At 37.4% G+C, this 23,086-nt stretch overlaps 2 protein-coding genes across 5 annotated transcripts in view; one reads left to right on the top strand and one right to left on the bottom strand.

Annotated features, from left to right (window-relative positions):
• Nucleotides 1–9,379, top strand: part of LOC107543326 (protein FRA10AC1) — a 32,122-nt gene extending 22,743 nt beyond the window's left edge. For both annotated transcript variants that reach the window (XM_087824455.1, XM_016220802.2), the window contains exons 12-14: nt 418–456; nt 7,015–7,090; nt 9,210–9,379. In XM_087824455.1, the coding sequence (XP_087680581.1) occupies nt 418–456; nt 7,015–7,090; nt 9,210–9,252 (158 nt within the window). In that variant the 3' untranslated portion in view covers nt 9,253–9,379. The remainder of the gene's footprint in view (nt 1–417; nt 457–7,014; nt 7,091–9,209) is intronic.
• A 3,204-nt stretch (nt 9,380–12,583) lies between these two features.
• Nucleotides 12,584–23,086, bottom strand: part of PDE6C (phosphodiesterase 6C) — a 30,604-nt gene continuing 20,101 nt past the window's right edge. The window contains exons 15-22 of one of the 3 annotated variants that reach the window (XM_016220746.2): nt 22,234–22,321; nt 18,633–18,733; nt 17,035–17,142; nt 16,884–16,947; nt 15,579–15,653; nt 15,384–15,467; nt 14,866–15,022; nt 12,584–12,645 (exon numbers count right to left, since the gene is read on the bottom strand). In XM_016220746.2, coding sequence (XP_016076232.2) covers nt 12,584–12,645; nt 14,866–15,022; nt 15,384–15,467; nt 15,579–15,653; nt 16,884–16,947; nt 17,035–17,142; nt 18,633–18,733; nt 22,234–22,321 — 739 coding nt within the window. Of the gene's footprint in view, nt 12,646–14,390; nt 14,430–14,839; nt 15,023–15,383; nt 15,468–15,578; nt 15,654–16,883; nt 16,948–17,034; nt 17,143–18,632; nt 18,734–22,233; nt 22,322–23,086 lie in introns of those variants that run through there. The other 2 variants (XM_087824150.1, XM_087824149.1) reach the window with 2 other exon arrangements.

Below are 23,086 nucleotides of genomic sequence, written 5' to 3'. Positions count from 1 at the left end.
TCTTACTTACCTGTATATGATCTTTGAAAAAGTAGTGTGAAAAATGAGTATTTATTTGTAAATGGCTTTCAGATGTTGAACATCTGTATATACAAAGTATTGGTTCTATTGTAATCTATGGGTTGATTTTTTTTTTTTTTTTTTTTTTTTTTTTTAGTAACATAAGATTTTTTTACAGGTGCTCATTATTTTTTAAGCTTTGTGCTAGATATTCCAGTCCATACGAAGGCATAAACAATCCCTGCAAAGAACCTCACATTTTTATTAGGGAGATAAGTCTAAGGAACGTGAAAGATTAGAAAACTGTGAAGTGCTTTTCTGTAAGACTATAGACTATTGGAAATAATTCTAGTTATAGCTGCAGCTGTAGCACCACTGCAAGATGATTTTTAACAAAGCAGTGCTGTTTCCTTTCAGGACATTCATCCTCAAAGAAATCAGAAGATTCTATAAACAGTAAGTATTAAGTATCTCTTTGTTTAATAAAAATATGTAGATTCAAGTTATTTGCAATTTGGGTTTCCCATGAATTGTGACCTACTGTGATGTAAGCTATTTTTTTGTTTTTGTACTGTGTGAGAAAATCATAGAAAAAAGACCAAATGTATATGATTTCTTCCCCAATTTAGAACAGTTAAAAGTTTCTTATTTTAAGTATAGAAGAGCATAAAATATTTTCTCTGTGAATATAACGGATACACATTTCAGTTTTACATTATGGAATATGAAGGAAAAGAAGCAAAGGGATGGAGTTGGATTGGAATGAGATTTGGGGAGTAGATTAAGATTTAAGAAATGTTGCTTATATTGCATGGGAGTGAGTTATCTCTGTCACTTGGTTGATTTTGATTGATCAAATGAAGTGTGTGGTTTGTGCATGGAAAGCAAATGGTTGCTAGTGGTTAGTTTTTTAATAAGTCCTTTGGTTTTCCCAAGATTTGATCAAACCAGATTGGATTTTATTGAATGTATGCTACAAATTTTATTATTTTTCCTCTGCAATATTCCAAAAAATATTCACAATGACTTACAAAAATACATACATGAGATTTTTTTAAAGGTGACATCAGAAAAATAAGATAGAATAGCAAAATAAAGCTAGAGGTAAAATTAATATAGAAAAATGTTTACCAAAATGTCCTGCATAATTGCAAAGGTAGATCACAGATGTGTTATTGTTCTTCCTAATAACCAAACCAAAGTAGAAAACCACCAGTAGAATGGTTAATTATACCCATATGATGATAAGGAGAACTCGAAGGGTGCTTAGCTTTTTCCAGGTAGGGTTTTTAGAACAGAACCTTCTGTGGGTTCTTAAAAGAGGACATCCATTTGTGATACAACAAACAGTACCCTTGCATGTCAACAGTAAAACTGTTGAATTTCTTAAAGACTTTGCAGTAGGCATAGGGCCTAACAATAAAGTGTAAATCAATAGCATATCTAGTTGTATAATATCTGGACTTACTTTATAGAAATTCAGAAATTTAAGACTTCTAGGCTTATTTGGAACTTTATAAACTTAAGAATTAAATTTTTTCTGCTTTTAAAGTAATATGTGTTTACTGTGGCAAACTTTAGAAAAATTTAGTAATTATTCCAAATCCCACCACTCAAACATAAATATTATCACCATTTTAGTATAATTCTTTTAAAAAAATATGTAATTCCCAGGTAGTTATGTTTTTAAACTGGTAGATCTGATGCTTTTTTAAAAAATTCATTTTTTAGAAAAGGGGTAGGGGGAGAAAGAGAAAGAGAAGCATTGATTGGCCACCTCCCACAACCTGGGTATGTGCCCTGACAGGGAATCAAACTTGCCACCTCCTGGTGTATGGGACGACACTCCAACCAACTGAGCCACACTGGCCAGGGATAGTATAATTCTTAAGGAGAATTTTTAAGTGTTTAATAATCAGAAATTTTGCATTGAGAAAAATAGAAAAACTGGGTAAAGTATAATAACAGTTTCTAGAATGTAGTCAGGCACGAGACTGATAGACATGCTATCTGGGATAAAGTAGTAAGTATGTATATTTTCAAAACACATACACAGGTTAAAGTGGGAAATTTTACTTTAGTTTTTATCCATTTCCAAAAGTGCACTGCAGTGAGAGGTGTGAAGGCCTATTTAATGTAGAAAAAATATTGTCCTTTTCCAATTCCAAAAGGTCTAGACTGACTTATTTTCATTCTTTCATTCACTCTTCTTTCTCCCTCCCACAGTCTCCTCTCTAGCCCTCCCGATCCTCCCCCATCTCCCGGAAATAGCCATAAGTCTCTTTACCTCTCAGTTAGGTCAAACTTCTAGTACTGGAGAGAGAATATTGTACCCAACATGAAGAACCTCTAGCTTAGTTTCGTTCTTGAAGAAAATAGATTATCCACTTCAAGGTGCCCTGCTATCCATTTTGCAATCAGGAAGCCATTTACCATAATGAGTAGGAAATATGTACCTTTCTATGGATAGTATGCCAAACCCAGATATCTTCTCATGTGTGGCCAGTGATCCATCTTAGATGGTCTTGGCAATTTCAGAACTCAAGTTGTGCTAGTTCTAGCCTTCATTTACATTTGGATAATATTCAGTTACCCTTTTATCCTCATTTGACATAAGGATTATTAAAACCAAATCCATAAAGAAAAACCTAATTTCTGTGGGGGAAAAGAATTTTAACTTGCATTTGTTGATTGTCTACTTGCATTTGTTGATTGACCACAGTGGCAAGTGGTTTAGTTGTATTATCTCATTTAAAATTAATTATAGGCATTTAATATCCCACTTTGCAGACTAGAGAACTGAGACCCAGAGAATTTACAGGCATACCTCAGAAATATTGCAGGTTTGGTTTCAGACCACCACAGTAAATCAAATATTACAATAAAGTGAGTTGTAATCTTTTTGCTGGTGAGAGTCTTGCCTTCAGTTTGTGAAAAAGTGCAACATCTGCGAAGTGCAGTAAAGCAAGGCACAATAAAACAATGGGTACCTGTATATAAATTGCCTATGATCAAGTAGTAGGTTAATGGCAGAGCTGGGATTAAACACAGGTTTATAAGTCTATGACCTTTTACCTATAATATTAATAACCGTTCATCAGTGAATCAAATGTAAGTCCACTCTATATATTTTGGCAGATACATTATCCAAATCCACATTAAATGATATGTTCTGTCTGTGTCTCAGTTCTATCTATAAAAATGGGTATAAAGAGTCTTTGTTGGATTATTATCAGTCTAATGAAATAACATGGGTAACGCATGTGTCTGATACAAAGTAAGTCCTTGATAACCTGTAGCTGTAGTTGTTATATCAAGAGAAAACTATCACAGTCAACATATTCTGTATTTGTTCTCTGAAATTGGTCAGATCAAAAATTAAATCTGTAAAAGTCTGGTCTGTTGGTTTGTTGTCATGATTGGAAACTGGCCACTTCTTCAGTAGGCCAAGGTATTTGGTATCATATAATATCCAGAAAAATCAAGGTGATAGACCTGCTTTTATTATTCAAAGCACGTAAGGGAAATTGTGTGCAGTTTGCATCACATTCTAAGGGGACATGGAACCGGGTCAGGAATAGAACAACCACAGTGTTGACACAACTGGAAATTGTGTCATGGAGCTGCTTGGAGAAAGAGGAAGGGGTAAGGAGGTAGACATGGAAATTAGATATTTGCAAGACCACTACTATGTGGGAGGCTTATTTTTGGTGTGTCGGCGAAAGGGGAGAATTACCCCCACCCCCAGACCCTTCTTAAGTTCTTAATGGCTGGACTAATAAAATTGACATGAGATTAGATTAACAGGAGAAAAACGAATTTAATGTATGCACATGAGAGGTCATAATATGATGTTCGTAAAATGAGGCTCAAAGAAATGATCAAACCAGTTGCCCTTTATAGTTTTTAGGCAGAGAAACAATAACTTTGTGAAGAAATTGACAGGACAAAAGGGGAAAAAAAGTGCTCATTAGAAAGGAATGTAAGCAAGGTTTGGGTACTCATTAATGAGGAATCTAAACAAAATTTGAGCTTGGATAGTAAATTAGAAAAGAGGGGAAAGGTTTGTTTACACAGATTCTTTGGCTCTGAGTTTTTTGACTCTGATATGGGAATTCTTGGCCTCCAGGTTCAGGGAGGGTACCTTTCAAGTGGGAGATTTAGCTCCTGCTTTGAGGAATAGAGAGGTCAGAGTGTTCCTTCACTGGCAGTCTCCTAAGTAACTTTAACTCAAAATAATTTCTCTCTCTCTCTAAAAATCAATACAAATCAATTAAAAATATCAAAGTAATCAACATGCTACTGTGAGATATCTTGGGGTGGCCTGCCTTGGACCCCACCCCCCAGCACATGACTGGTTGGCAGAACTAGAGTCTGTGGACAAAAATTGCCCGAGGACAGAGTTTTGCCTTAATTTAAGGAAAAATTTGTCAGTTAGAACTATCTGAAGAAAAGAATGGAGGATTGTGCTGCTTCAGGAAATAGTGAGGTGTTCAAGCGTAGGTTGGACAGCTACTTGTTGTTGGAGGTATAGCAATAAGAGATTCATTCATTGGATAAGGGTTGAATTAAAGACCTCCATGAGTCCCTTGCCACACAGAATCAGTGACTTAAATTCTGATCCCCACTTGCCAATAGATTTGCCACTGATGCAAGAGTTCCATTTTGTATTGCTCATTGTACTAATTGTTATTTCTTTAGCAATACCCCTCCTACCTCTGGCAGGTTATAGCAGTTATCAGGAATGATTTGTAGTTATTGTCAACCTCAGGGAAACAGGATATTATAGATTCATGAGGTTGTAAGGGAACGTAAAGGTCATATAGTTCAATCTTGTAGATTTGCTTCTCTTCTCTACCGATGTTTGGCCACTTTTCCAGCATGTGCTCTTTCAAAGAGTTATTTTATAATGTTATTCTAAACTGATTTGATATTTTAGGAAAACTTGATTGTCTGGTATCAGAAAACTGGTGTAGGAAAGCTGGCGTCTGGGAAGTACTCTTGAGAAGGGAATATGAGAGCAGGTGGTTGTAATGCCTTTTGAAATTAGCTGTCCACTTTCAGAGGCATTGTAGGATTTGTTCTCTTACATCATTAACAGAGTTACACCATAGTGATAACTTTATTAGGCCTAATTAGTTTTTCTGTGCCTTTGTTGTTCTCATAAAAATAAGAGAAGACTTTTATTTATTCTCGCATATTCAGTTTGGGACACTGGCTGTCACTGAGTGGCAGTCTTGTTCCAGAGGCTTTATAATTTTATCATCTTTGTATGTAGATCATTAGAAATGTCCCATCCACCCCCCCTTTTTGATCCATTTTTTGTTAGAATTTCTGGCAGAATAGATTCAGTTGGGACCAAAGTTCAGATACACATGTTGATTTAAGAATCAAAGTCCAACAGGTAAAAGACTAGAACACCATGGCAAATCAGTGCTGTTTTATTTTTGTGGTGTGTTTAACTAAAGGACATTCTGTATTGACATTCTGTACTGACAGACCAAATTTGTGTCAGTTCTTTTTATAGACTAATGGGCATTATTGGAGAGGAATTATTTACTATTGTAATTACTTTGTGGCATATAATTGTATTGCCTTATAATACAGTTTTTAGTATTTGATAATTTTTAGTTGACTAATATAGGGTGATTGATTTAAAATGTCTATTTTGTCATAATTTTAATATAGAAGTATCTTTATTGTTTTTACTTATTTTTAAAAGTATTACATGATTGTTTAAAATACAAAAATTTGGAAATGCTTAAAGTAGAAAGTGAAAGTATCCTAGGTCCATGTTATAGTTTGGTTGGTACTTATAAACTTCTAATACATATATACATACATATAATACGAATATAATTTTCTATATATCTATATGTAGCTATATGTATAATGTTTTAACCATAAATTGGATTATACTGTGCATGCTTCCTTTAACTTAAAAAAATTGATATAACAGACATTTTCCCATGATAATACATATAGATATGCTGAGGTCTTTTTAACAGCTGTATAGTATTTTTTTTAACCAATCCTTAATCCCTAATTGGTGGAGATTTAGGTTGTTTGCATTTATATAGTGAACATCTTTGTACATATATCTGAGGTGCTTATTTTAAGTAAATAATTAAATTCCTAAGAACAGCATTGCTGGTCAAAAGGGTTATGTACATTCTAAACTAATCTGTATTACCAGATTTTCCTCAAGAAAAAGTTTCCTAACAAACAACATATAAGAATTACTGTTTTTTCGCTGAAATAGGCCTCTTTTAATTAATATAATCAACATAAATTTTAAAAAATATCTGACTTTTTAATAATTTAGCCGATTCTACATACTAGTTCAGTTCTTGAGGTCTTGATCCTAAAGTAAATATACTTTCTACAAAAATCTTAAATCTTAACTTGCATGTCTTTTGTATGACCAATAAAAATAAGAAACTAGCCCGGCCAGGCGTGGCTCAACAGTTGAGCATCGACCTAGCATCCAGGCGATTGGGGTTTGATCCCGGTCAGGGCACAGGCCCAGGTTGCGAGCTCGATCCCCAGCAGGGGGCGTGCAGGACGTAGCCGATCAATGACTCTCATCATTGATGTTTCTCTCTCTCTCTCCCTCTCCTTTCCTCTCTCTGAAATCAATAAAGATATATTTTAAAAATTTTTCTAAAAATAAGAAACTAAATCAAAGACAACCACATATATTGCAAGAGATAATTCCTTTATAAGAGTTAATATTGGAATTGCTACTTTAACTCAGTATAACTTAGAGAAGTTTTCCCTGAGACTTTAAATCCTTGATCTTTTTGCCGAGACTCTTTGGTATATCTCAGCTTATTTATTTATTTTTAGAAAGAATTTATTGGTCTGGAAGAGTGAATTAAATTCCCAGAGGGCTGTAAAAGTTGAAACTAAACTGCAGTTAAATCTGAAGTTAATTTAATTGCAATGGTGGGTAGTTTAAAATGTGTTTTAAATATAATATTCACATTTTTAAAAAATCTCTTAAATGAACAGGAAACTCTGATGAAGAAAGTACCTCAGACTCTGAACTTTGGAAGGGCCCACTACCAGAGACCGATGAAAAATCACAGTAAGTTCTTATAGTAATAGATAATGCACACCCTTTACATCAGTTTAGGAAGCTCTGACCACAGCCATTCTTGATAACAGTTAATGAAAAAACTTATCATGAATGTCTGTGTAATGCCAAGGACCACCTAGCCTGGTAAGATCAGAGTTTATTCCCAGCCATTGTTTGTGGCCCTAAGGGCTGTTTACTAGCTTCTAGAGCAGTCTACCCACAGTATTTTAATTATCGTAAACCTGTACAGGGGAACTACTTGAAGAAATATACAGGTGTAAAAGTTTACTGCCATCACCCCTTTGCCCCAAAGATAATAACTGATTGGATGCATTTTTTTCTGCTATGAGTTGGAAGAACTGTCTGGATATGGGCTGAGATGTTATCAGTTCTTGTCACATACTGGGATGTTCAGCACTTGAACTTTATCTGTTAAAAGAGGATGAGATAATTCATATTGCATAGAGTTTATTACTGAAGTTTAATGAAATAAAGAATGTAACACTGGTATAATACCTACAAATATATTAACTGCTCAATAAATTTTAGTCTCATTTTGTTAGTCCCTAGGCATATTTGATTCATCATAGAGACATGTTGAATCAGTCATAATTTAATAATTTAAGCTGATTGTAAATTACCTTGCTAATTGTATGTTCTCAATGTAATAGAACCCAGGTGTGTTTGAAAGAGGTTTTTTTAAAAACAAGATTACTTTTCTGTGACCTTTGACCTTTTTATTTAATTTATTTTTTTAGCCAAAGAATTCTCACATGTGTGGTCATTATACATCACATTATTAAAAAGTTATTAGTATAAATAAAATATCGCTATCTTAGTTAAATTATTGACTAAACTTTCAACAATATATCTTCCCCTTGAAAAGCTTTACAGCTGAAAATGACAGGATAGGTCTTAAGAGTCAATCCACCTTTTAAAGCAATAAAGATGCATGACTAAATCCTAAGAAGGCTTTTATGATCCAAAACTCTTTGTGACTGTATAAAAACTTAACATTGATCACGTATTGAACATCTGAGCTTACACAGAGATTCAGCTCATTTTACTTAAGTTCTTACTACAGTTTTAAAAATTCTTCATTTTTCTGTCATGCTAGGGGAACAGGACAGTAACATGAGGAATATCAAGTTGCAGATAATTCTTAATCAACTTTATCTGATTCTGTAAATTTTTTTTTCAATTTTGACATGGTTGCGATGGCTTTACACTGTCACAATTATTTAAAACCAAGTGATAGAGTCCCATTGTGAACCTCTGATCTAAAAGAGCATTTTCTAAAGAGACTGGTACACTGTATTTGATGATTCAGTTTGATTCCAGTTCCCAGAAGGAAGAAAAGCAACTTCGTATACGTTTAATCCTTAAAGCAACTCTGCGAGGAGCTGTAATGTGCTCCATCTTACAGAAAAGGATACTTGGCCCAGAGAAGTTAAGTAACTTTCTCCCGCAGCTAATAAGTGACAGAGCTAGGACTTAAACACTGACTTGAAAACCTGTGTCATTTCTACGGTACCACTCTGAGCTCCTAGCATTAATATTTTTATTTAGTACTTTATAATTTTAATAGTATTTTAACACATTAAAATATAATTTAATATCTCCTTTCAGAGTTCTACTCTTTGTTTTAGCCATAATCTACTGATACTTTTACTATTTTACTCCTCTTTTAGAAAAACTTGAAGTCTTAGCATATTTTCCCTATTGCTAAGAGTAAGACTTATATATTTCTTTAAAATAGGGTTTTTTTCATTCATTTCTTGATCAGACTATAATTTATATGAGAATGAACAGAGCAGTTCTAAAGTGAACCAAAAAAGCAAAGTGAAGAAATGACATTTTACAGAGTACTTCAAAGTAAAATCTTAGGTAATAAGTACATTTAGGGAGAGGTGCTAACATATACAACATTTTAATTTCAACTAATCTGGGTATAGTTTTGGTTATCTAGAAGCTAAGAATTATTTAATGGCTGAATCATAAAATATATTGATATGTAGAAAAATCAGCAAATATGTTGAATTAAAATATTTTTATTAATTGTGTGTCACCTAGTAATATTTTTTCTCTAATTGTTTATTTTAATCAATTTGTGTGTTTTTTTAAATAGGGAAGAAGAATTTGATGAGTATTTTCAAGATTTATTTCTATGAGATGGAAGTGAGAAGCCTACATTCCTTAATGTAAAAATACACTTTGAAATTCTTCCAAAATGTTTTATCTATAAGTTGCAGTTTGAGTGATTTGTCTTTGGAAATAAAAATTCAGCTACTCTCAAGACATCGATGCTTTGGAAGTTTGTTGCTCCTAGTGGTGCCACTCTCCCCATTCTTTGCATGTCTGTTTCATCTGTAGCTCCTAGAGGATGGAGCTAGTACACTGTGCAGATTCCACTGTTCTTGATGTTGAAGGTGTGTGGGTTTTCTTAACTTATTCATATTATCTTTCCTTGCCTCAGTTAGTTAAAATTATTAGTATTATTAGAATCTCACAAAAATCATCAAGTAGATTAAGTATATCTTCAATTTCCTTACTTTTATTTGATACACTGACATCCCTCTTTGGAGCACCTGTTTCCCATTACTACCTTTTTTTTTTTTTTTTTGCTTACCTTTCTCTTGCTTCCTTCTCACCTTTCTCTACCACTGAAGGAAGTTAGTTATAATCAAATTGATTTTCCAGTATGTGGGTAATTTATTATAAAGCAAATTAATGCCATAGGGAGCCAAATGAGGTCCCCGTAGTCTAAAACAGAGGATGTGTACACAAAAGTTGACTCTCCAACAGAGCTTATGCATTAAGATAATTCAACTGAATAATACAGTGTCCATAGAGCTTGTCTCAGGTACAGCCGTGCAAATATGGATATATTATAAAATGTAACTTAACTCAGAGTCCACACCTGCAAGAGTAATTGGATGTGCTTCAGGAGAGCTAAGCACTCCTAGAATCTTTGTAAACTTCAGTGTCTGTATGTGTTTTTTGGGGGGAAGGGTCCATAGTTTTCATCGAATTTTCAAAAGGATTTATTGATTTTTTAAAAAGTAAAGACCCATTTTTATAAAGAGCAAAGAAGTGGCTAAAGGAGAAGACGCTGATGAGCAAGAGGGAGGACATGTAGTGAATGATGGTAGCATTCTAGTTATTTGGTTGAATTCAGATATACTGTTTTCAATGACATTTAAATGTGGAATGATCCATATATTTGGTATTGCAAGTTTGGTTAATGGACCAAGTTCTTTTATGAATTTAGGTTATTCTATGTAATCACATCTAATCCATTCATACACAGTGGAAGGTAATGGGAGTCATATTTTGAAGGAGTCTTTGAAAAGGCCTCAGGATGAGGAGTTTAAAAGCTGATTCTCCCACAGACATTTCATATTTGGCTATGGGACAGTCAGGGTGTCCAGTGGCCCATTGGGTTGGGATATGAAGTATGCTTTCTTATACTTGCTCTGCAGCGAAGTTCATACTTTTGCCAACCTTCAGTGGTAGCATGTTTCTTCCCCACAATTTGCTTTCTAGTGAATGAGGAGGGGAACTTGTTTGAGCTGACTGATATTTTTGGGTCCAAAATTACATAAAGCTAAAGGAAGAGACTTTTTTATGCAGCTTCTAAAGTAATCCTAGACTTGGAGTTTCAGAATTATTTTAAGCAGTAGAAATAAGGTGTACAAGCACTACTTACCCCAGGTTATGACGTATATAGAGAACACTCATTGGTTGTATATATTGAGTTTTTTTCTTCCTAAAAATATTTTATCATCTTACAGGAACTCCTATGCATAAACGTGTGTGATGAGATTTATTCAAAATACTCGTATTTACTAAACGCCTACCTTAACACCAGGCATTTCCCTCAGTGCCCGGGTAGCGCTATGAAAAAAACAAAATAGACAAAAATTTTCATCTCATGTACCTTATAGGATAGCAATCTTAGGATTCTAAGTACCTAATTTGTAAAAATATAATAAATGGTGACTTATTTCTTGGCTGCTTAAAATTAGTATCTCCTATATAACAAAACAGGTTCATAGATCATTAATTCATTATAATTTAGATATCGTTTGATTGAAACAGTCTCTGGTGTAATTATTTTAATTCATTATTTTAATTATTTTGATTGTTATAATTATTATGTTTTCTAATTCAGTCTGTGGTTATAGAGAATTAAAGGAAGAAATCTTGTTTTTCTGATGTCTAGACATGCATCATGTAGTAGAAGTAGTTGATTGTCCTTAGTGTCTCTTGACAAATATATAGACCAATATATAGTTCTAGTAATCATTTTTAAAAGTAACCACTCTTGAAGTCCTTCCCAATGGCTTTTGATAGTAAAGTGCTAACATAATCAAATCACATTCTTCTGAATAATGCATAATATTTATTAGCTGGTGTAACATGCATTAGGATTACCCATGTAATGTCTTATAAATTGATAATTGCTATGAGAAAAATAGTTCTGAACATAAAATATTCTTAGTTACACATAAAATAAATGATTCCAGACTTGTGGAGAGGGATGGGCATTGGACAAGGTATCGATTATAAGCTGCCAAAAGTGGTGTGGTCTTTACCATTCCTTTATCAAGGGTAAAATGTAGAGGAAAGAGATGATAAGCATTTCAGATAGAATGACATTTGACATCCTTGTCTTTGTTTTCTTTATAGTATTTACGTACAGTATATATTCTGTACTGTATTTACTCTTCCAGTAAGACATGATGACAAGATATTTTTAGTTCAGGAAGGGATTTGAGTATAAATCACAATGTTATGGGCTGAGAATTATGTCCTGCCCCCACCCCACCTCCAAAGGTATGTTGAAATAGAAACTCCCAGTACCTCAATGTGACTGTATTTGGAGATAAGGTGTGTAAAGAGGTAATTAAGGTAATAGAAGGTCCTATGAGTAGGCTCTCATCCAATATGACTGTGTGCTTATGAGAGATTAGGACAGACACACAAGAGGAAGACCATGTAAAGACGCAGGGAGAGGCTGGCCATCTACAAACCAAGGAGACACCTCACAAGAAACCAACCCAGCCAACAACTTGATCCTGGTCCTCTAGCCTCCAGAACTGTGAGAAAATAAATTCTGTTGTTTAAGTCACCCAGTCTGTGGTATTGGTATTTTGTTACAGTAGCCCGAGCAAATGAATACAGTCAATAAGAACTTTTAAAAAAGAATTGGTGACTAGTTTCAGGATTATTATTTTTTTAATTTAAAACAAATTGGCACCAAAAAATGCACTCATTGTTATCTTATTTTGCGCTTTTATTGAACTTTATTTTACCCTTAGGGTTTTCAGGCTAGCAATGTATTTTCTCTCAACAGTCACAAGGGTAGCTTTTCTGAAGCCCCTCTTACTGTGTACCTTAATGGTTTGCTGAGTGAAATTTGCTGAAGTTCTTTTGAATGTTTTCTGTTTTTCTTCAAAAGTAGAAACAATATTTGAAATTTAGTCCAATTGGGTCATATTACAACATTAGACAAGTTTTGGACTTTTTGTCATCAGCACCACCTCCTGAATCTTCTGCAGCTAGAAAAAAGGAGAAAAGCAGTATTATTGGGAGTCTGTGGCTGTAGAGTGTTTTTATTCTAACACTAATGTTAGCATCAACTTTTAGGGAAATTAATAGTTTTCGCTTATAGCAAATACTACGGACAGGCTTGACCATTTGAAAACTTGAATTCATACTCAGAATTGATCCATTTAAAAAACAATCCAATAAACGATAGCTTTGGGCTAGGCACAAAGCTTGTTGCCTGGAGATACAAAATAATGTTCCTAGTTCACAGAGGCTTCTCAGTGCAATAGGAAAAAAATTCAGAAGTGATTTTTTTATGTACATAAAGTATAGAAGATCCATGTCCAATATACTGAATACTAAAAGAAAACATCCTGTTCTTCATAAAGGACCTGGTAACCTGTCCCATTCATCATAAAGGACCTGGTGTCCTGTCCTGTTCTTCATAAAGGACCTGGTGTACTGTCCCATTCTTCATAAAGGACCTGGTACCCTGTCCTGTTCATCATAAAGGACCTGGTATCCTTTCATCATAAAATGGAGATAGATTAAACTTAATTGTACTAAGAAATATCTTTGCTTTCACTTGCTCAGTAAAATTACCACTTTTATCTTTTTGACGTGCAAATTAGAGCTTACTGCTTCCCTGTTTAAATCCCTTCAATGACTTCCCTCACCCTTCTGGGGGACAAATCCTTAGCAAGGCCTTCAAGGCAACGCACCATCTGGCAGAGCTCCCTGCGTCACCAGCTTTGTCCGGTGCTTCGCCCTCGCTGCTCTCCAGTCCCTCGAGCTACACCACTTAAGATCTCCAGCTGCACCAAGCTTATTGCCACTCGAAGGCCTTTGTACACATTCTCTCCTTTCCCTTCTGCCCAAACCCCTCCTCCCCTCTGCATAGCCCAAGTTCAGAGTTTAGCATAAGCATCCTTCTTCAGGAAAGCCTTCGCTGATGCCCCAGGTACACACCTCATGCTTCCTGTGATAGACAAGCAGTTGTTCATTTATTGTCTTAACATCTAGCTCCCCCACCAGAGAGTGAGCTCTGTGAGGCTCTTTCCCCAGGGCCTGCCTAACACAGGGCCTTGTACAGAATAGACACCCAATAAGTACGTAAGTGAATGGATATCAAGGAATCAGAAACTCCTATTTTTCTTCTGTTGAAGGACATCTTTAACCATTTAAGCAAAATGCTTTCTCCGTCTATGAATCTTTAAAATGCCACTAAACACAATAGAGGCATCTGAAATGGGTGGGAAATGTCTGCATTTGGCCCAGGAAATCATTTGGCCTGGCCCTGCCAAGGCAGCCACAAGTAGGACTCGAAATTCAGTAAATCTAGGAGCTTTCTTCATAGCTAAGTTTTAAGTTGATAATTTTGTATGGCCTGAGAATGATATTATAAATATCCAAATGGCCCTTGGCAGAAAAAAGGTTTCCCACCCCTGATCTAAAAGGAATGTTGTAACTTGTTTTGCAAGGCCTTTCCAGATAGAGGTGATCTCTTTGTTAAACAAGAATAGTTTCTTAGAAAACTTTTTGAGTGCTGAACTTTCAAGAAAACATAAGTCATCCCATTTGCATTCCACTCTAAAGATAACATTTTGAGACATGTTGATCTTGAGTGAGTGTCGTAACAGGTTTTCTGAAGATGTTGAACCTAACAAAGTGAGTTTAGGAGTAGAAATTTCATCAGGAAAACAGCACTGTGTGGAGACATTTGAGGCTCAGGCAAAGTCTTGGGGTACCTGTCACCTCACTCAGCTGGCCAGCTTTGCTTTGCATGTGGGGCCTCCTTAACTTTATATGCAGGGCTTCCAGGAGACCTGTGAAAACTTCTCCTTATATAGAGAAGAATATTAAGCTCAGAGAGGTTCAGCAAGTTGCTCACAGCCTCACAGCGAATGCATAATGTTGGGGCTAAAATTGTTTTCTCACCTAACCCTGACTCTGTGGTTTTCATGTTATTTCTAAAGACTCAGTATTCTGCAGAGGTGCCTCAGGAGCCACCTTCTAGGTGGATGAAGCCCAGCCCAACCCCCCTTCAACCGGACCGGCCGGTTCCATCTGGAAGCATGCATAAGATCTTGTTTCCTGGCGGGAAAACCCCCAAAACCACTAACCAACACCTTAAAATGCAGTAAAGGAAGTTTAATGTTTGTGTTTGCTCTTTATGTTTTTGTCATGTGACTCCTGGCTTCCTACAAGAAGGAAAAACAATTCTATCCAACCTTTTTCAGTTGCGTCTCCTTCTTCCTGCCTTTTCACCTGCTCTTCCGTGGCCTTCACCTTTGCCTCGTACTCATCAGCCAGGGATTTCCACTCCATCCGGTTATTCTGGAGGCCGGTCAGCATGGGCGTGACCTCTCTGTGGAACCGGGAGAGCTCCTGCAGGGAATCCGGGTGGAGAACTACTCACACTCTGCGGCCGACGCTCAGTACTTGCCGCCTGCGGGGGAGCTGGAGGAAACTGGGGTGCTCAGAGCCGCGAGGGTGAGCCCCACGCGCTGCCCCGAGCCTGGAAAGATGGGCGCTGTCCCGCCGCCTAACGCGGCTGTTCAACCTGCTGTCATCCGAGCTCTTTAATTCCACTCCCGAATGAGAGGGAGGCAGTGCCTCAAACTACTATGGAGAGAAAAGGACAACGGCTTCCCATGTGGGGCCACTTTGAATTTGGCTGCAGTTTGAAAGAAAAATTCTCATCCAGATGATTATGTGTTTCACTCAAATAATCAATTTGTTTACTTACCTTATATACAAAAGTGCAAACAAAATCAATAAATCCAACTTGAAGTTTAGGGAGTTCATCTTTTTTGTTTCTGTCCATCATAGGCTAGAAAGAAAAACAAATCCTTTAAAGATAATTTTCTAAGGTTCGGTGAACAAAACAGATTTGAACTGATACTTTTTAATACGTAGTGTGTTTTTATGTCAAGGTCTTTACAATAGGTTGTTGCTGCAGCACCGTTCTCTCCAGGTCTCCTTGTTCCCAAAATTCGCTTGCAACTAGAAGTGCTACCTGCAAACAAGAAAGACTTGGTTCATGAAAGAAATTTATTCGTAGAGAATTTGCATTGCATTAGTATGAGTGACATTTAGGGATAGGGTTTATAGTTAATGTTTGAGGTGGTGTCATACCACATGCTCTTTGGTTTTAAAAAGATGTCGTTTATAGTTTATATTGAAATGGGAAAGGGGAATTCTCTTCCTACCAGTGCTCCAGGCTCATTCTGGGAGTGCCCACCTCCTATTTGCTATTGCCGCCACCTCTCAACAATAAAAAGGGAGATGGGAAGATGTTTAATTCCCTTTTATTATGCTTCAAGCTCTAAAGCCTCTCAAGTCCTTCTTTTGTCCTGTGGATCTGTTAGCATGTAGCATGTACTGCATGTGTGGTGCGCACAAGCAGTCACACATATGCACACAGAGAACACAGCTAACTTGATTACAGCGTGCAGATATTTGAGGGTTAATTTATATAGTTTTTAAAAACCCAGTATCGAGTTTATTGAACACCACTAGCTGCCTTACACTGGCATGAGCCAGGTTTGCCAAGAGGAATGAGATGTGACATTTTTCTTTAAGATGCTCACAGCCTAGAGAATTCAGTCATGTAAACAGTGTGGTAAGTGCTGTAAGAGTAACAGTATGAAGTGCAGTGGATCAAGGAGAAGGGAGTAGAGATAAGTTTAATGAAGGACGGAGGTTGCTCACTGAAGAAGAGATTGTAGGAGCAAAACCGCCTAGATAGAGGAAAGCACTAATGATTCATCCCTGTGCTGATTTCTCTCCTCTGTTTAAAAAATCACACAATCCCGGGATAATTAATTGCACGTAAACTTTTTACAGCCTGTTCAGTGATAAGGAATTCTTTCAAGAGAGCATTTTCTTTTCAATATTCCTTGTATTTGTTTTGTTCTGGGGCCTGATCAAAAAGACCGATCGTCTTTCTGACATTTGTGAGCTCTTGAAAGCTATTAGCCTTTCTTCATTAACAGAAACCCAATAGGGAACATTTTATCTTTGTCTTAACTTCTCAAGCTCCTCTTTCCATCTTTTTAAATTATAAACTGATTGTCTGAAAGGACAAGTCCAGGGTAATGAAAGATAATTGCTTATAATATATATAGTCATATAAGTGATACTACAACACAATTCTGAGGTTGCCGGATACCCGCATGCTCACTTTTACATGGAACTTAGACAGTACCCGAGAGTGTGACACAGCAGGAGACATAACTTTATTCACCTGACTTTGCACCTCCCAGGGTTTGGTTATAGCTGACAAGTCACATGCAGTCATCATCATCGCCCTTTGGAAGGAAACAAGTTGTTAATATAGAAAGAAATACAAAATAAGTGATTTTTGCCAAAAGAGGAATACAGTTCTGACTACTCACATGATGATCTCTTTTTTGGTTGGGTCATCGGTTACGTATTTGATGGCCTCCTCTTCGGTTTCCATTCTTTCACAGGCATCAACAATTTTTTGAAACATGGTTCTCTTCCTAAAAAAAGACACAGCTGTGCAATAGCGTAGAAGACCAGAGATTTTTAAAAACCTATCTTTAATATCTTTAACGTGTGCTCTTCAGATCTCCTGAGGCACATCCAATGACTTGCAGGTGTGGACCCCGAGTCAAGAAGTTACATTTTATAACATATCCGCGCATAAGTATATCCATATTCGCAGGACTGTGTCTGGGACATGCTCTATGCATGCTATTAATTCGGTTAAATTGTCTTAGTGCATAAGCTCTGTTGGATCAACTTGCATGAACATAATGTGGTATAAAATTGAAGGTATGAAAACCCTAAAGCGTTCTCATTTCTAGGGGGAGTTTTTCGGAAACTCTCATATATATACAAGGACATACAGTGTAGTATTGTGGGCAATTATGAAAACTTGGAAGTACTCTAGAGGTCCATGGATGGAAGAATGCCTGCGTTAATTAGGGTATATGCACACAGTTGGGTATACAGTAAAAACGAATGAGTTGGATCCCCATTTCCCACCAAGGTAAATCTTTACTAGAAAATGTTGCATGAAAAAAGCAAGTTGCAGAAAGGTACGCACAGTACTGTACCACTTATGCAAAATTTTAAAATACACTTCACGAGACCACATGAAAACGTGGATGGAAAGGACAAATACATGTCGATCTCTGGATGGTGATGTCTGGGGTGGGGGGGTCTCTCATGGCAGAGTGGGGGTGGGATGCCTCACTTCTAGCACTTTTTTTCTCCTTAAAAAAAACCAAAAAAACTAGGACAGGTATGGTAAAATGTTAGCATTTGTTGAATTTGGGTTATGGATATTTGGATATCAATTATATTATTTTAAGTGTCACCATGTTTGAACTATTTACTAATTAAATGTTTGATTAAGAAGCTTCAGAGGGGCCCACTTTGATGCTGCCCATCGGAGCCATGAAATGTTTGGATCCTACAACTTGTTCACCTCGTTCTAATCCATTTTCAACAAGCAACTTGATGGTTCACTGACAAGAAAATGTGCAGGAGCTTGAAATACGTGGTCCTTGGTAACTATTATTATTATAAATAAGCTGGCACGCTGCTGTGTATAACTCAGAACTCTGGGACTTTGCTTAACATGCCACAGTATCCCCAAGATTGTTCATCTCCCTCACCCTGACGGGATCGAACGTCAGGCTCTGGACCACGGCGAATTCGCCAGGACAAGAGCCACTGTGTGAGGCCTGTGGTGTCGCCCACCCTTCCAGCAATGCACCAACCCTGCCGGATATTCCTCAACTCAAACTTCCTCAGATAACAAACTACTTAATATCAGGGGCTTAGCTTTTTAAAATGTTTCCAGATGTCTAGTAAATTCACACTCGGGCATCTTGAAGGTATTCCGTTGATAACCCCAAAGGAAAATGAATAAATGTGTGTGAATAAATGCCTTTCGAGCGCAGTGCAATGGATCATTCACAGACGGCAGAACCACACAGGTGTAAGGAAGTTCTGTACTTACTTGAAGTACAAGGCCAGGTCAGTTGCTATTATTGCAACTTCAAACAAACGAATAACTGTTTCAAACTGGCGCTTATTTAGGTTCTGGAAGATGTTTAAACTCTGCAAGATGAAAATTCACAATAAAGTGCAATCATTAATTTGCCTTTGATTCAACAAACAACCAAACTATGCCTAACAGAGTATTTTATTAGAGAAGAAAACTAGGTCTTCTACTGTTTTGCTTTCAATTTTTGTATCTTGGATTAAGTAAACCACTCTACTAAGATAATTGACCTATAAAAATAGATATTACTAGTGCCCAGCCAGCGTGGCTCAGCAGTTGAGTGAGCATCGATCTAGGATCCAGGAGATTATGGTTTGATTCCCGGTCAGGGCACATGCCCGGGTTGCGGGCTCGATCCCCAGTGGGGAGGCAGTCGATCAATGACTCTCTCATCATTAATGTTTCTCTCTCTCTCTCTCCCTCTCCCTTCCTCTCCCTGAAATCAATAAAGATATATATTTTTAAAAAAGATAATCACTAGCAAATGTTCATGTAATCAATGTATGAGTTTTTGGAGTAAATAAAAGTGTTTTCTTCCAAGACCATTTAAAATAATAATAGATTAAAAATTTGCTTGTATTAATTGAAGAGCTTTAATAAAGAATATCTGGTAAATGTCCAATAGTTAGTTATGTTGAATTATCCACCAAGTAATTTCAGAGTGATCACAGAAACTGTTGGAAAACTTTCAGCAACTGCGAATTACTCTAGTACCTGGACACATTTTGGCCTTTTCCATACTTCACCTTATTTCTCCATTAGCCCTCTTTAATGGTATATGTACTTTTGGAAGCACCACTAAGTCATTTTGGGGGAAAAAAGAAGATTAAGCACATATGCACGCATGCAATTTTTTTTTTAAGTAAGCAAAGATCCTTACATTGGAGCAAGATCCCACTTGCTCAAACAAAGACTCTTTTTATTCTCCCCCTACTATTAAAATGGCAGTAAAAATATAGATTCTGCATAGTACACCCACATAGGTAGAAGTGGCTCTAATTCATTCCGATTAGGGCTCCTAGGTGAGGCGAGGCCATGGAAAGTGCAGGCACTTCAGCCTTCAGGTTGGAGAAACTGCCGGCACCTCCATGGCTTCCTGGTGACCACACACAAGATACTTAATTTCTTCTTCACGCCTTTGTTGTATAAGATGGGGTTGGTATGAAAAAGCATAAATAGAAGTATCATACACTTCGTAAAAAAGTGTTTTTGAATAATAAAAGGGTTCTGTTATTTATGCCGAGTAATTTATTTTGTCATTTCTACAGTACATTATAGTATTACAATGTATACTCTTACAAATTTGACTAACAAGGTTTTCCCAGCTATTCACTGAAGTTAAAGGGTGGGTTTCTGTCTGGTTAGAATATAGATGGTTCTAATTCTCCAAGCAGTGAGTCCCACTCTACCGGGATATAAGGCCATTTTAGGTCAGATTCTTATAATATGCAAAACAAAATGTCTGAGTCATGCCCACGAAATGCCAAAATTGTTAGATAAATCCTAAGTATCTTCCTTATTAAAAAAAATTAAAGGTTTTTAATGTAAATGTTTTTATTCAAAAACAAGCAAATAAAAAAGTTGTATGGTCTATATATGATGACTAAAAATTTCTCTCTTTGTTTCCAGCGTTCCGTTTGCCTGCTTATAAAAAGCTCTGAGATTGCATTGCCTAGCGACTCTATTTACAGGCCTTAAAAGTCTGCCATTAGCGGACTGAATAGCATTGTAGACAGGTCCTCACCAAGGTGGTAAAGATTACTGAGATGCAATATTCCTTTTAGAAAGAATAATAAACCTTTATATAGCCATCAGAACCAGTTCAGACTGCAGAGTAAACAGCATTTAACAAATTAAAATGGAACAACCACAACTCCATTATAAACTCTCCAGAAGGGAAAAACATACGAGATACGAGGAGCCTTCCAATGTTAGGCATTTAAATATTTGGCTGTAGTTTCCAAACATATTTTTCTTTAGTAAATAAATGTAAAATTAAATAATAAAAATATATTTGACACAATCTGCCTGTGGTATCACATAATCACTGGGAATTATAGAAATTTCTTACTCAAAGATTTAAGATCGTCTCAACTAGTAAAACAGACTCATAACAAATTGGATAATTACCAATTTACTCTTATCTCTCTGAGTTACTTTCAACTCTCCTTTTAATGGTCATAGAATAGATATTATCAATTTTATGGCATAAATGCTACTGCAGGGAGAGGTTCTGGCTATGCACAGGGTTATTAAAGTCCTTGGTGAAGACGCAGATTCCTGCGCCCCACCCCAGAGAGCCCAGTGGTAGGGATGGAAGCAGCCCAGTATTTGTTTTGAGCAGCCTGCCCACCCCGCCCTGGGAAACGAATGATTCTGATGCGGCCGGTCCCTGTCCCCACGTCCGCGCGCTGCATCGGTCATCGGCTATTAAAAACACTCCAAGCCCTTTCTTTTCTTTTTCCACTTTCCTACCTGGTCACTCTGCCTTATAAGTTTTCCCAGCTGGCTTTTCAGTACCTAGAAGACTGTAGTGTTATCTCAAAACTTGGGATATATTTCTGTGTATTCCTTCCCCTGAGCCCTTGATAAATGATTAATATCCAAACTGAGGGAGCTCGCCTGGCCAGGTGGCTCAGTTGATTGGTTGGAGCCTTGTCCCCATACACCAAAAGGTTGTGGGTTCGATCCCCAGTCAACTGACCTCTTTCCTCTCTCTCTCTCCCTCTCCCTCTCTCTCTCTCTCTAAAGGTCAATAAAAACATATCCTCAGGTGACAATTTTAAAAAAAGAGAGAAAGCTCCACTCTTGAGAGGGCTCATTCATCCTAATGAGCATCTGCAGGTTAAACAAATTATCTGCCACGACAAAACAGTGTTCCCCTCCATCTAATAAGTGACTCATTTAGTTGTTTTTGGTTTGGAACTTTCTCAAGTGATTTTTTAAAAAATAGCATAACTACATTATATCCACAACTTTCCCACAAGCTAAGTACCCCTTAAATAAAACTGGTAAAGGGAAAATAGACTACCTCTCGTGGAATATTAGCAGTGCTGATATGTGCGAATCCCAGTGAATTCAAGACCAAGTTCAAAGCCCCTTCCTGCAAAGGCCGTTCAGGGTCCGATCCCTCTCCTCCCCTCTGCCCTGCCCCCTCTGAATGTCTCCCCCCGGAGCTCTCAGGGCCTGACGGCAGTTGTGTGATTCCGTCTCACATCCCCATTCGTGCCTTTCTTGACTTTCTGAAAGGCACAGGCGCACCCACGAAGGACTAAGAAAATCAGTGGCCGCATGGTCATTTTCCCCCTTCGCACCCCCTTTCACATCCCCTGGAAGCTTTTTCTTCTTTTCCCACAGACCCAACAGAGATTCTGGGGCTTTCCATGGCTCTTTGGCCCTTTATCCCAGCTCCTTCCAACTTGGGCTGTTCCGAAACGGTTGCAATACATCAGTCGCTATCCACTGGCCTTGGCGAGGTGCGCCGTGGGCCGGGCCCGGAGGCCGCCCTGCTTCCCCGCCTGCCTGCCCGGCTCGGGGCTGCGCGGGGCTCGCTCACCTCGTCCTGCAGGAGGGCCCTGCTGCACTCCAGGTGGTGCCTCTCCAGGATGGAAGACCCGTGGAGCTTTGCCAGCGGGGACGCGGATCTAGAAGGAAAGGGCAGGCCGCGGTTTTACCTGTTTAAAGATTGTGCGCATGTCCATCCTACACAGTCTTTACTCTCTGAGGATTTTGTAATTTATTCTCTCTCCTCTCCTGATGCCCATGAAATGGTCCACGGTTACATATTGAAAAACTTTTTAGATTTAGGAGATGAGAATATGCTCTTTAAAAAACAACACCACCTAATTTGTTGAATGCATAAAACCATTGAACCGCTGAAACTCGGATGTTTGGTTCGGCCCCTGCGTCTAAAATCTTTCTCTCTGGAGTTTATGGTGGTAGGATATGACTTATGGAGCATGTAGCCAACCTGCTGAAGCCCGTAGCTCATTTGTAGAGAAAGTGTTCATTAGGAATAAAGTATTCTTATAAATAAAGCATAGGGGGTGTGGTCAATAACATTGTAGTACTATGTATGGTGTCAGGTGGGTACTAGACTTATCAGGGTGACCACTTTGTAAGTTATATAAATGTCCAATCACTATGCTTTACACCTGAAAGTATTATAATATTGTATGTCAACTGGAAATGAAAAATATTTTTTAAATTTTTAAGAGAGAGGAAAGAAAAGCATTTCCAGGAACCAAAATGAAAATCACTATAAAGCAACACTTCTTTCCTCCACCAAGACAGTGAGATACGTTTAAACAAGTTTCCTGTTTCTTAATGTTTGGGTCACAGCTTTATACCCTTTCTTCAGTTCTTCCTGTTGGAAGAAGGGGAAGTGACATCAAAAATAAAAAGGTGGA

The sequence above is a fragment of the Miniopterus natalensis genome, chromosome 14 (assembly GCF_054644295.1).
Source record: "Miniopterus natalensis isolate mMinNat1 chromosome 14, mMinNat1.hap1, whole genome shotgun sequence".
Classification (NCBI taxonomy): Eukaryota; Metazoa; Chordata; class Mammalia; order Chiroptera; family Miniopteridae; genus Miniopterus; species Miniopterus natalensis.
Note: the sequence above shows the minus strand (reverse complement) of the source record. Positions and strands in the feature narration are given on the sequence as shown.